General features: G+C 43.5%; 1 protein-coding gene across 1 annotated transcript in view; it reads left to right on the top strand.

Annotated features, from left to right (window-relative positions):
* The first annotated feature begins 403 nt into the window (after nucleotides 1–403).
* Nucleotides 404–14,171, top strand: part of atf6 (activating transcription factor 6) — a 31,815-nt gene continuing 18,047 nt past the window's right edge. The window contains 9 exon segments of the mRNA XM_029429243.1: nucleotides 404–636; nucleotides 1,601–1,677; nucleotides 2,024–2,102; nucleotides 2,690–2,787; nucleotides 3,949–4,072; nucleotides 4,325–4,528; nucleotides 6,119–6,288; nucleotides 11,346–11,531; nucleotides 11,624–11,715. Coding sequence (XP_029285103.1) covers nucleotides 537–636; nucleotides 1,601–1,677; nucleotides 2,024–2,102; nucleotides 2,690–2,787; nucleotides 3,949–4,072; nucleotides 4,325–4,528; nucleotides 6,119–6,288; nucleotides 11,346–11,531; nucleotides 11,624–11,715 — 1,130 coding nt within the window. The 5' untranslated portion in view covers nucleotides 404–536.

Here is a 14,171-nt window from a genome sequence, read left to right as displayed (position 1 = left end):
CCCCAGGCCGCATGTTTGACACTCCTGCTGTAGGCTAATGTGTGAGAGCCCTTGACTAGACATTAGCCCACTAGAACGGTTCTTTAGCAAGATTCAATTTATAGTTTTGATCACTCGGATCAACAAGATGTGGGGCTTTGGACTGTCAATCCTCTTGAAATGTGGGCAATTTAAGTGATTTAGAAATTCAATATTAAACCATATCCAGTCAAACATTATTCAGCAAAATTCAAATGTCTTCTTTGTTCTGTCATGAGCTCAACGGAGAGGTCACTGCAGTGCCGTTACTATATACCGCCGCCTTGTGGCCTGGCTTACTGCAGCACCAGTTTACGGCACACTACCAGCAGCACTCCTGCGTTTGCTTTTTTTGGACAGTAGTCCCTCGGCGGCACCCGTAGACTAACGTTAAAGCCAGACGTGTATCTAACAGGACATTTCCTGCTCAAACAGCTGCAACATGAATAAGTAATATGAGCCATCGCTCCATCGCAACTTGTTTGTCTGAGACAATATACTCATGAATTCTAAAGAGGATGTCTTCCGATTTAACGTTATACTTAGAAAATCATCTAAAAGACCCCGTGATGGATAGTGAGACAGGCATCATGTCTATCGACCATGGAGGAGAGTGGGGTAAGTTAACGTTGTACACAGAAACAGGGAAGTAGAGGTAGCTATAGCTAGCTTTCAGTTGAAGTAACAGGTCAGATATTTCTAATAAATATGAATAAAGGTGCCTCTAAACCACACCTTGTGACAAGGTTGCCGTTAGATGCGCGTGGGCAGGATGCCGTCTTGTTTACATACGCTTCAAGTCCTAGCTAATACAGTTAGCATGAGTTTAGCTAGCTGTAGTAGATGATGATGATGATGATGTGATGATGTAACCTGGGTATAATATAAGTAATAACTAGCATGTTGTCGACAGAAGCATATTGAGAAGCAGAGGTAGCTATAGCTAGCTTCTAGTTGAAGTAACAGGTCAGATATTTCTAATAAATATAGATAAAGTTGCCTCTAAAGGAGCTGAAGTTATATCCCATAATATGTCTATAATAAACTGTAGCCAACATACAAACACTCAGTCTAAAATTAATTAATAGGTACAATATTAATAGTATTTTCATAGCAGTTTTATGAAGGTGGGAGTTTTATTTGATTTTTTATCTATCTAGAATAAAGAAGCATCAAAATCAATGTTGTTGCTAATCGTTAACATATTGCAGACTGAAAACATAAATGTTCTCCCTAGCATTTAGTAAATAATTACATTTAATTAAAATTCTGAAAATTAATGACTATTTGGTAGTTATGATGAGAATTAATGTTGGATAAAAAAATAACTGAAAGTGGAACATAAACATACACAAGCGGCTTACATTTGCACAGCTATCTAGTAAAAGTATAAAAAATTAAATACGTTTTCAAAAGCTGATATTTGTATTAATCAAAATAAATGTACGACTGCACATACTTACTGCTGGGATAATATGAAATGTAATATCTAAAGACCGGATTAGTCTCTCACTTAAACCGTTCAATGGACTGAAACACAGTTTGACGTGATGCTGTGAGCTTTATGCTTGTTGTTACACAGACATTAGCCTGTTTGATGAGCTGGACTACCTGGGGGATGGAGATGAGCTGCTTCAGGCACTGGAGCATGTTGGCTATGTGAGTAACACGTCCTCTCAGTATGTAAATTTCAACTGAAACTGAAAGAAATGTGCTGTGGGGCAGAACTAGAGCTGCAGGTGCATCATTAGCTAACAAGTTTGCACGATGTGTTATGTAAGAACAAGTGATACAGAAACAGCAGCACCCCACATACCTGTATACATGCACATTGTGTAGGTGTCCGGTATTGTCAAGGCACACTTTAGGCAATAAGAGAACGAGTTGTATTCACATGCTGTTCTCTGTACGTGTTAGAAATGCTTGGCTATTCCTCAGAGCTTTGTTTCCAATCTACATTCTAATGAGATCCATAGTTTAAAAAGTGTGTGTTTTGATTTCTCAGGCCAGTGAGGGTCCAGACCTGGACTTTGATATCGATATACTGCCGTGGAATGAAGTGGACACAAGCAGCCCCTACACAGGTACAGCAACAACACATCTGTGTAGACGTGGCTTCACATTTCAGCATGAAATAGAGGAAGTCTGAACTGAAATATAAGAGCATCCGATGTTAATCTTTTAAATATTTGTATGGTATAACACATGTGATGTGGCAGTTTGATAGAATATACACTGTTGCATACCTTTCTGAATGTTTACTTTATAGTGCTATATTCCTTAAAGTATGTGGGAAGGTTTCAAGGTTAGCAAAATAAACAATATACATCATAATGAAATATATATATATCTTGATTGCTGTGCGTATAAAGGAATTCTGCAAACTTTATTTGTTCACAATGTGACGCTGAAGGCTTTGAGAGTCTGGACATTTTTGTATCAGGTTCCTTGAAAGTGCTTAATAAGTGCTTAAATTGTACACTTAAAAAGCTGTACAAACCCTGAGGTGTGTATTTATGGGACACAGACGTTTATGAATAAACGATATAGAAAGGGTTTAGTGTTGTGTTTATGTGGGGGAATACACAGGGATAGTAAATCCCACCCGCCTGTGCTGATAAGCCTTCATATGTGACACATTTTCCTGACGCCTTTGTCCTTGTGTCTCCAGATGGTGAGGTGAGCGTGGACTCTCTGTCACCTGCCCACACTCTGGGCTCCGTCCCCTCTCCTTCCTCCGTGGAGTCCCTGTCCCCGTACTTCTTACAAGTAAGTCACCACTGTCACAACTCTTTGTCCTTCTCAGTTTTCAGGCATCCGACTTGTATTTCCAATGCAAATTTTTTTTTACCATTGTTATCGACTTTGGCGATTTACATATGTGCCCCTCTTGGTGCGCAGTTGGAACAAGTGAAAGCTTCCATCCAGATGGTGTCCACTAACATATTAACAGCTGCTCTTTACCTTTTGGATGCACACTTTAGACACTTATTAACAAAAGCCTTAAACACCTTGTCAAAGTAATAATCTGCTGCCTGCCTGAGCTGCGCCCCGCCCGCTCGTTAGATAGAAGGTGCTGACAACTTCAGGCACATTAGCATAATTTAGCAGGCAGATGTTTTCACAGTGTGTCAAAACAAGGACAAGGGTTACATCTTCGTCTAGCCCCCAAAACAGTCTGCACACGTGTGTGTGTGTCTGCTCACTGCATCACCCTGAGTGAATCCAAGGACACATTTGTCTACTGGAGACTTTAAATATTGACAAGGACACTTGATTCATATTTTATCTGATGTGACGGCGTCACATTTTGTCAGACAGTGTTCTCTACTTTCTTGGGGAGTTTGTTGGTGACTGATGAACTGAAAGGCTTCATGATCCTAAAGCTACTGTGACGTAATGTGTTCATCAGAACTGTTGGGTGACAGTGATACGCGCTTGTGCAACAACACACAGCTTTGAATAGTGCATTTGTTTTTGCATTCTGTGCACGAGTGTTGAGCAGCAGGAGTCAAGATAATTAACCCTTTTTGTATTGGGTTGATCAGTTAATCAGAATTTTATCAAAATCTCAATATGGACTCGTGCAATATCCTAAATGCAGGAGGCGTAATATTTGTTGTATGCAAAATATGTGTCAAAACAAAAGTATAGTGGTGCTGTGGAATAGTCCCGCTCTACAGACTCGTACAGATCCTTGTAAAAATTAAACTATGATCATTTATATATATTTATTAATGATGCGAAAATTATCATTCTCTCCTATATCCTGACTCGTATCGCAAAAATGATCACAATTCGATATTTTCTCCAAATGATTCAGTATTAGTAGCCTCTGAACTACAACCATGCTTTTGTTTAATGCTGATATCTAGAAAAAAAGAAGTCCAGTATCTAATAGACACGAGTCTTCTCTGCTCCTCCCTCCAGGATGAGGCCCTGTCTTCACAGTCGCTGCCCTCTCCTGTTTCCGTCTGCTCAGAGTCCAGCGGCTTCTCTGTCGTCTCTGCCTCACCTAAGAAAGCTCCAAAGAGGAGCATCCAGACGGCCCGAGGTGAGGCAGCCTCAGCATCTGTACATATCGTCGCATATGTCTGTACACTTTGTCCAAAACGTTCACCGCACTCTAAATTTGCAGAAGTCTGGGATGTAATCCAAACAAACAGATAGAAGTGGTCTCTCAATGTGAAATATACCTTGTAACGATAAATTCCTCACCTGAGCTTAGAGTCAGCCTTTCCTTGTATTGTCACAAATCCTGTTTTCTTATCTCTCCCCCCCCCCCCCTCACCCATCCACATACCAGCCAGACAAGCTCAGCCAATCAAGAGGCCGATTCAGATTGGCCCGAAGATTTCCATCCAGCCGAAGCCGCTGATCACAGCTGTACCCCTGGCTCACGCAGCAGCTCCCCTGCAGGCGAAGACGATCATCATCCAGCCCCTGCAGACCACTGTGCTGCCTGTGGTCAAACAAGCTCCAATCAACATCCAACCAGCGCCCCCTCTAGGTCAGCGCTCACACTGCATCACAGACGCGTTGCCTCGCGCCACACTGCATTGCATCAGACCTGTGCACTGAATTAATTAGCCAGCAGTGTGTTGTTAATTTACTTGGAGTATTTTGTAACTCATTTAAAGGAAGTGATGACGTGTTATGACAGGTTGTTCGTTTCTGATGAATGTGGTCGTCGTCGTTGAATAGACACTAAGTTAATTGTTGTGTCTCGACCAGCAGATGGTGCTTTAACCTTAGTTTAAGCTCATCAGTGATCTTCAGTCCTCGCTGTCCTCTGCTACTCTGCTTGACAGGTCAACTAAGTATAAGTAAATCAGACATTGAGATGTTAGATTTCCCCTTTTTTTTCTATCCAAAATATGTCCACATGTGGGCTACAGTTGAGAAACAAAACCATGCCGGGAATCAGCCTTTCCAGATGTAACCAAAGACTCTTTATGGGCTGATTTGTGTGTGTTTTGTGCATTAAAGTTGTTATTATTTAGTTTAGCCCGCCTGGTTTACCAATCTGGTTACTTCAGCAGCACCTAGGCCAATGTCAATACTTATGTCATCGCCTGGGATCCGAGTGGGTGGAGTATCTGACCTCTCTCGACTTCAATTCTAACTTGGCTCTCCGGTCCGCTCGGTGATAGCCAAGACAAATGGTTAAAGCCAAGACATTTAGGTTTAGGACCCCAGATGGAAGTCAAGTCAAGCCTGCTCAGCGTTACGAGTCTCTTTGCTTTAAGATCTCCGTAATATTCACAGCTGAGGAGTGAGCCCGTGGCTGCGCATCAGGCAAATGGAAGAAGTAGACATATTTATTAATGAGTTCACACGGTACAGAGTTTGACAGGCTGACAGGTGTTCTCGAGGTATTTTGTTTCTTTTGACTTTCATCCTCATGAATTCTTCTCACAGATGGCGAGCGCAGGCACCACACACATTCATTAGCAAGACTGGCTACAAATAGCACTGGCGGGTTGTTTGGTATTAGAGGTCGCGGGGTCAGTTTGAGGAATGGCACAATGTTACTGGGTGGGGCGGGCTACACTCTGGGAGGCTCCTACTTTTTTACAGGACGTTTATAAACCTGGACAATATCGTGTTTTGTTGAAGGTTTTCTTTCTTTCAGGCCATAACCCTTTTTGAATATGGGCCAGCGTGCAGGTTTACGCTGTCCGTGCACATAAAACTTGCACACCTCTCAGTTTGGAATGTGGAAGTTTAAGACCATAGGTCAAGATGGCAAACATCTTCTCCACCTGTACTTTAAACACAGAGCCCCGTTAAAGATAGGGTCAACGCAGGTCACCAGAAGTGGGGGGGGGGTTTCAAGGAGCTGGACTGTACCATCTGCTGCAGGAGGCTCTTTCAGCAGCAGACTGATGCAGTGTCCAGATTGTGTAGAATATCAGGGTGGATGTTTTTATTAAAGATGGCAAGACACATGTGGGATAAGAACACAAACATGCAAACAAACTGACACACACACATAATCACAGTCGGCGTTATTCAACGATAATCATACAGTAAAAATATGATTATAGTAGAGCCAAGACCTGTAATTTAAAAAAATGTGTTGTGTGCTCTTTCTCAGGACGTCCCATAGTGCTGTCTCAGACAAACCAGGTGCTGCAGATCCAGACTGCACGGGCCGTCACCGCCAATGTGGTCGCCATGCCAACGCTCACCCATGACAGGCCCGTCCCCGTCGCCGCCCCTCCAGCGATCTCCATCACGCTTCGGACCTCTTCCTCAGATGATGATGTGAGTCCCGTCCGCACTCTTTGTGACTTTAGTCTTCCTGATTGTTGCATTGTTGATGTACGTGAGATATTAACACGTACACATATTGTCTCTGTCTAATCTGTGGAGATCTTCTGGAGGTGGTTCTCCTTTATGGACTCTATAGTGCCTTCGAGAGTTGTGTTGTGTGTATGGACATGTGAGGAGTTGCCAGAGTGCAATTGCATGCAGCTGCATGCCATGAGTTGCCGCATGGGCGTGCATGCACTTGCCCACGATGTAACTATGATGTTGTGGTTGCCATGTTCACACTCGGACTGGAACCTGCCCAACATAAACTTTCTCATATTACCCTATTTTTAGTATTTCATAAAGCATTAACTTTAATTCCCGTGTAAAATATAAAAATAAAATTAGGTTTTTTTTTACGTAAGATGATGAATGTTTTTTCCACACTTAAGGAAAAGTTATTAAACCACATGGACCATGTCAGTCTGTAAGATGCCAATGACGCCCAAATATATGACATCAAATGAAACGATTTATGTTTGTAAATTGAAAAGAGAAGCATCTGCTTGATGATGATCTTAAAATGATGTTGGTGGTCGTCAGAATAACGCAGATGATCGTTATCGGCCTCTACTTTGGTTCAACCTGTTGGGTTTTCATTGGGAAGACGTACGTCATGTGACTGTTGTTCAGACGGTGTGAATGGTGTCATAGAAGGACATCGTTGCGTGTGTTGCATTCGGGGGTGATGTCAGGACAGCTGCAGTAAACAGAAGACACGCAGCGTCGCCACACAGCTTCCTGATCTTCAGTATTTCTCCCTCTTTTGGTTCTGTGTAATGACCGAGATATTCAAAAGTTAAACAATAGACGAATACTTAATTATAGTATGTTTTTGTTATATTACAAAGAGTTGGGAAAGTCCGATATTCGTGTAAAGATCTGGGGACAGTTTATTAGCCTGTGTTTCTGATTATGTGTGTGTGTGTGTGTGTGTGTGTGTGTGTGTGTTGTAGGCTTTGGTCGCCAGCACAACAGTTTGACGACTCGCTCATGTCTGACCTTTAGTGAGTTGAGAAACATGTTCTCACTCAATCGTCTCCTCTGTTTGTCTTGTTGTTTTCTTTTTGTGTGTGAGAAAGTTTCCTATTCGCTGGCAAGCGCAAACTGACGGTGAAGGGAAGGGGCTAGCTGTCAGGGTAACTTCTTTTGAAGTATTATGCTCCTTTTCAGCTTCATACTTTGTATTTTGGGTTTCTACAAGAACATACTTTAATGTTAAACACATTGTTTTTCTCACACTGTCTGAATATACCTGTATTCACCTTCTGAAGCGCTCCGTCTGCTCTGGTGGACTTGTGAAAATGGGGGGGGGGGTGTTGTCCATGTGACACAGGAAGGGGAGCCAACTCTGAACGGCTTGTTGAATCCCATATATTCTGACCGGGTTGTCTTATTTCACAGTTTGTGGCTTGGTAGGTTCTCCAGAAACTCAAATATGGTAGTTCCCCTTTAATTAAGAAGAACCATTTGTGTCACATTTGTGGAATGTCTCCTAAATCATTTGCAGTGATTGCGGTGGTGACACTGGGGCGACCACAGAGAATGATCACTGTGTGACCCTGGTGCTTCATCCATTAGTCATAAGCTAATGTCACACAGTTATAATTTAACAGTCTGCTCCATTAACAATGTTTTCCATCAGGTTTTCTATTTTTTTATTTTATAATTAACGTCGACAGAAATTTCAGAACTGGTTGTTGACCTCTTGCTATAAAAAAATAGTCGGCCCTAAAATGGCCTGAGAAGAACTTGTCCAATTATCGTGGGGATAATAGAGTCTGGAGAAAGTGCTGCTCATGCCAGAAGTGGAGAACGAATTCTAAAGCCTCAGAGGCAAAAACAAATCCGCCTCTCAGCCGTTTGTAAAGCTAACCAAGTCAATAAAGTTTACAATAGGTGATTAAAGGGGAGGGGCCGTACACATTAATTGTGAGGGGGGGGGGGAAATACGACTGGGGTTTGTAGAGTCGAGACCTCGATTAATTTCTCAAGAAAGAGTGCTGAAAGAAAAAAAACCTATATATTTATTATTATTATATTTATATTTATAAGATACAGCGGTAGTGTCACTTTAAATGTACTTAAAAGTTGTTTCTGTGGCCGACCGAGAATGTCTTGATCCGTGTCGTGCTGTGTGAATGTGTATTCTGGTGTTCGGACCCGCTGCAGCTGTGTTCACTTTATAACCTCACTGTGGTTTGGCTACAGCACAGTGGGGGGGGGGGGGGGGTGTGTGCGTGTGTAAAATGCCTGTTAAAGATGGCATGCTTGTGCCAGGTGTTACTACATGTTGTATCTACAGTTTGTCTGTGTGTGTGTCCTGTTGTTTACAGTACTGTATTTTGGGTTATAGTTGGACTTTATAAGCCCGGGTGTTAAACGGCTGCTAACGATTACATGCTTCAGACAGGTGTTGTGCAGAACGAAGCATTTGCGACAGCTGTAAACAGCCATCAGGGATTGGGTCGCTGTAATGTAATGAGCTCCTATACTGCCGGGGATTTAGCTATGTGTGTGTGTGTGTGTGTGTGTGTGTTTTGTGTGCGCAAGTGTGTGTTCTAGACTGAAAAACAGGTCCGGGCCTAGAATTGCAGGCCTCAACAAGTCCTCCCACTAGTAGGAAGGGCGGGTTTACAGGAGGGGACCCCCAGGAAAGCATGGTGTCGTGCTGGATGAGAAGGAGTCCACTACCTCCAACACAGAAGACGATGTTTTCACATCAGTGTCCAGTTTCCAAATCAGAGTGCTAAATTGAGTTAAAAAGATTTGTTTTTAAAAAGTCACCTGGAGAGCTACAAGGGAGTGAAACCATTACACATGCCGTTTTATTTTTCAACTCCCATAAAGGGAGAAATCCATCGTAGATGCTCGGGGTGTAACAACAAGCCTCCTATTTAAATGCACCCAACAATTGACCACATCTGGTTGTTTTTGTCTTTTTAATGTGTAAAAGCTGCTCTCGTGTAATACGATGCAGCAGGAAAACTACTGTAATCTCACAAAACTCCATTGTTTCATTACAGAGTGTTAAATGAGATACTTGTTGAATGTTTAGTGACGAAGTCAGGCATGCAGGCGGTCCTTACTTTCTTTGACAGGACACGGTTCTAATGTATCTAAAGGGGAGTGTGGATTTTGCGATGGATACGTCAATGGAAAATACCAGTTTCTCCACTAACGGTCGCCTAAATACGTGTATGCAAAAACAACAGAACAACTAGAACAACGTGCCCTACATGTTTAACACACCGTGTTGGGAAAAGATACTTTGAAATCAAATCTTTTTAATTGTCAGAAATACTTTTACGTCCCAAAGTTGTTTGCAGTTTCAGTCGTTGACTACAAAAGTGACTCACTTTGCAAATATGAATGTAGTTCCTCCCCAACACTGCTACAAAGTGAATTGAAACTCAAATAGCTGTTGGAAAGAGTTCTGTATTACAGGTTGACAGTTATTTCACGTGTGGAACGCATGCTGCCGTTTATAGGTGTTTTATGACCTCCAGTAAAATCAGGAAAAAGTTTTCAGCTAAACTTGTTAAAACGAAGCCCCCGCCCGTCTGGATGGTTAATGGTTCATCACACACTTCCTCCTGGAGTAACCCTTCGGATGCTGACTGAAGAGAGTAGATCAGCAGGAGACAAAGTGCCCTGCTCACGGGCACTTTGTCAGTTATTGTTTGAGAAGGGCCCATTCTGCCATTGTTTCTCACCGCCTGCCCCACATTTTCCTCCTCAGCCTCATTTTGGTGGTGATGTGAAGTTCCTCCTTCTCTCCCTGGTAACTGCTTACTTGCAGCGTTCCCAGGCTCGGGCTCGTGGCACGGCTCCCAGATCGGGGCTGGGAGACAGAGGGGTTTCTCAGGAGACAGAACACAAATACAGGGATCCAAATAACTTAATCACCAGCGGGGCCATTAGGCCCAGGATCTTAGAGGCTCACCCTGGGTAGGGTGTTTGTGTTTGGAGAGGGGGTAGCGGGGGACTGGATGGTCAGTGAAGGTGTGTGGGTAACACCACAGCCAAAGGCATGTTAAGTTGTGTGCTTTTTGTGTTTATTTTATATGATTTGGAGTGGAAGGAATTTGGTATCCTTACTGGAAACAAGCTGTAAAACTACTCTAACTTATTAAGTTATTTGTTTATTTTCATGTTTTTGTTGTTGCTCACCTTTTTTTAAGAAGTTTTGTCTTAATTTGTGATAAAGCAAAAACAAACATCTTAATAGAAAAACGCAGAATATTTACACATTAACTTGAGTGTGTAAAACACTAATTACAGCCGGTAAGACCGACTATGGCTGAACTCCAGACCTGCACCGTACATCGTGCCTCTGTGTTTATGCGTCTCAGATGTGAACCCATTTCTCAGAGAGTGACACACTCCGTAAACACATGTTCCTTCACATGTGCAACCGAGGCGCTGCAGGTGACCTCTGGACCTCTCGTAGCATGTCTGTCTAAATATTTTCGAGCAGAAGCTCCATCATGTGCCACTTAAGGGTTCTTTGGAGTGGTGTTAAAGCCATGATTTGTTGCAGCGGCGTCTCATCTCATCGATACATCTTGAACGCGTCTCTGTGTGATTCTGACACCGTAGTAAACCAGAGCATCTGAGGTGTTCTCTCTGTGAGGATAACAAAGTCCACCCTGGCTTTTATGTCTGCTTCCCCTCCTTCGTTTACTTTCTCACCGTGTGTTTTTATGGGTGGTTTCTCTCTCATGCCAGTGTCCCGTCCCCCCGTCCCCCTTCTCACACTTGTTCTTGTGAGGAGGTCTTCAGTGTTGTTCAGTGTACCCCGTACATCCTCCAGAATGAGCAGATGCTGAAGCTCTAAAGTGGAAACATTATAATAAGATGGATGATGATGATGATGATAAAGAATAAGAAGCATCGATACCATTGAGGATAGATGTGGATTGGTTACGTCCACATGCGATAACATACGTGACATGAGTATTAACCCGATTCCTGGTTCTGTCTTTTGTCACTTTTTCTCGCTCCAGTCGAAGGTGTCCCAGAGGCAGCAGCGCATGATAAAGAACCGCGAGTCGGCGTCCATGTCTCGGAAAAAGAAGAAAGACTATCTGCTCTCGCTGGAAGGTCGCTTGAAGATGGCGTTGTACGAGAACGAGTCGCTCAAGTGTGAGAATGGCAACCTCAAGAGGCAGCTGGAGGGTATGCTGAGTGAGGTGAGAGACACTTGTTCACAGCCTTGTGAGAATTACACGCGACTCATACCTGGGATTTGCAGTTTTGTAATGATGCCTACGTTTTCCTGCAGAACACGGTCCTAAAGGTAACGGCCCCCAAGAGGAGAGCCGTGTGTCTCATGGTGGTGTTGGTGTTCGTCATACTTAACGTCGGACCAATGAGGTGAGCACACCACGCAAAATGATGAACTCTCTCTCTCTACGTCTTTAAGCTGTAGCTGAAGACACATGAAGGTTACTGCTAACTGCAACATACTGTGGAGGCACAAGAGTTTGATTACTGGAGGAAAACAAACGGGAAGCCCCATGAGTCATTGTGTAGTCACAGCTCTCGTGTAAGAAGTTACGCAAAAAAACATTTATTGAAAACAGAGCAGAACATTTCCTGTTGAAGTACAGAACTTAACATAATTCACTAGAAGTTGACAAATGAAAAAAGAATCCTCTTTATTTGAACAAAACATAATTAAAGAGGTATCACATTCATTCATACTGATCTCCCTTCACAGCTCTGAGCAGAAGCACCCACACTTAATATTAACCTTGTGATACAAGCCAACGTATTGCAGTCCTGTCTCGCACACACTGTAACAGTCCAGTCACGCACACACTGTAACAGTCCAGTCATGCACATACTGTAACAGTCCAGTCCTGTCATGCACACACTGTAACAGTCCTGTCATGCACGCACTGTAACAGTCCAGTCATGCACATACTGTAACAGTCCAGTCCTGTCATGCACACACTGTAACAGTCCTGTCATGCACATACTGTAACAGTCCAGTCCAGTTACGCACACACTGTAACAGTCCTGTCACGCACATACTGTAACAGTCCTGTAGCAGTCCAGTCACGCACATACTGTAACAGTCCAGTCCAGTTACGCACACACTGTAACAGTCCAGTCACGCACATACTGTAACAGTCCAGTCCAGTTACGCACACACTGTAACAGTCCAGTCACGCACATACTGTAACAGTCCTGTAGCAGTCCAGTCACGCACATACTGTAACAGTCCAGTCACGCACATACTGTAACAGTCCAGTCATGCACATACTGTAACAGTGTAACAGTCCAGTCATGCACATACTGTAACAGTCCAGTCATGCACATACTGTAACAGTGTAACAGTCCAGTCATGCACATACTGTAACAGTCCAGTCATGCACATACTGTAACACTGTAACAGTCCAGTCAGGCACACACTGTAACAGTCCAGTCAGGCACACAGTCCAGTCAGGCACACACTGTAACAGTCCAGTCAGGCACACACTGTAACAGTCCAGTCATGCACATACTGTAACAGTCCAGTCATGCACATACTGTAACAGTGTAACAGTCCAGTCAGGCACACACTGTAACAGTCCAGTCAGGCACATACTGTAACAGTCCAGTCAGGCACACACTGTAACAGTCCAGTCAGGCACACACTGTAACAGTGTAACAGTCCAGTCAGGCACACACTGTAACAGTCCAGTCAGGCACACACTGTAACAGTGTAACAGTCCAGTCAGGCACACACTGTAACAGTCCAGTCATGCACATACTGTAACAGTGTAACAGTCCAGTCATGCACATACTGTAACAGTCCAGTCATGCACATACTGTAACAGTGTAACAGTCCAGTCAGGCACACACTGTAACAGTCCAGTCAGGCACACACTGTAACAGTCCAGTCAGGCACACACTGTAACAGTCCAGTCATGCACATACTGTAACAGTCCAGTCATGCACATACTGTAACAGTGTAACAGTCCAGTCATGCACATACTGTAACAGTGTAACAGTCCAGTCAGGCACACACTGTAACAGTCCAGTCAGGCACATACTGTAACAGTCCAGTCAGGCACACACTGTAACAGTCCAGTCAGGCACACACTGTAACAGTCCAGTCAGGCACACACTGTAACAGTGTAACAGTCCAGTCAGGCACACACTGTAACAGTCCAGTCATGCACATACTGTAACAGTCCAGTCAGGCACACACTGTAACAGTCCAGTCAGGCACACACTGTAACAGTCCAGTCAGGCACATACTGTAACAGTGTAACAGTCCAGTCAGGCACACACTGTAACAGTCCAGTCAGGCACACACTGTAACAGTCCAGTCAGGCACACACTGTAACAATCCAGTCACGCACACACTGTAACAGTCCAGTCATGCACACACTGTAACAGTCCAGTCATGCACACACTGTAACAATCCAGTCACGCACACACTGTAACAGTCCAGTCACGCACACACTGTAACAGTCCAGTCATGCACACACTGTAACAGTCCAGTCATGCACACACTGTAACAGTCCAGTCATGCACACACTGTAACAGAAACTGATTTAGTTGACTAAGAGTTCCTCCATGCCTTGTGTGCATCTTCCAGTCCTCTGTTGTTGCCAGAGTTTATAGGACTAATGGTTAAATAAGCGTCCAAACAGCCTGCTGGGTTGAGAGGAAAGTAAACATTTACGGTACCACTTCTGAAATTTAAAGAGGAAAATCATTTCGGGCTACAAAAGAAGTACAAAACATTTGTCAGCATCTCTTATCTGTACAGATTGAGATGAGTTGTGTAAGACGTCACTGGGAAAAATGGTTTATTCCACCCAGTTTAGCAGATG

The sequence above is a fragment of the Cottoperca gobio genome, chromosome 4, assembly GCF_900634415.1.
Source record: "Cottoperca gobio chromosome 4, fCotGob3.1, whole genome shotgun sequence".
Classification (NCBI taxonomy): Eukaryota; Metazoa; Chordata; class Actinopteri; order Perciformes; family Bovichtidae; genus Cottoperca; species Cottoperca gobio.
Note: the sequence above shows the minus strand (reverse complement) of the source record. Positions and strands in the feature narration are given on the sequence as shown.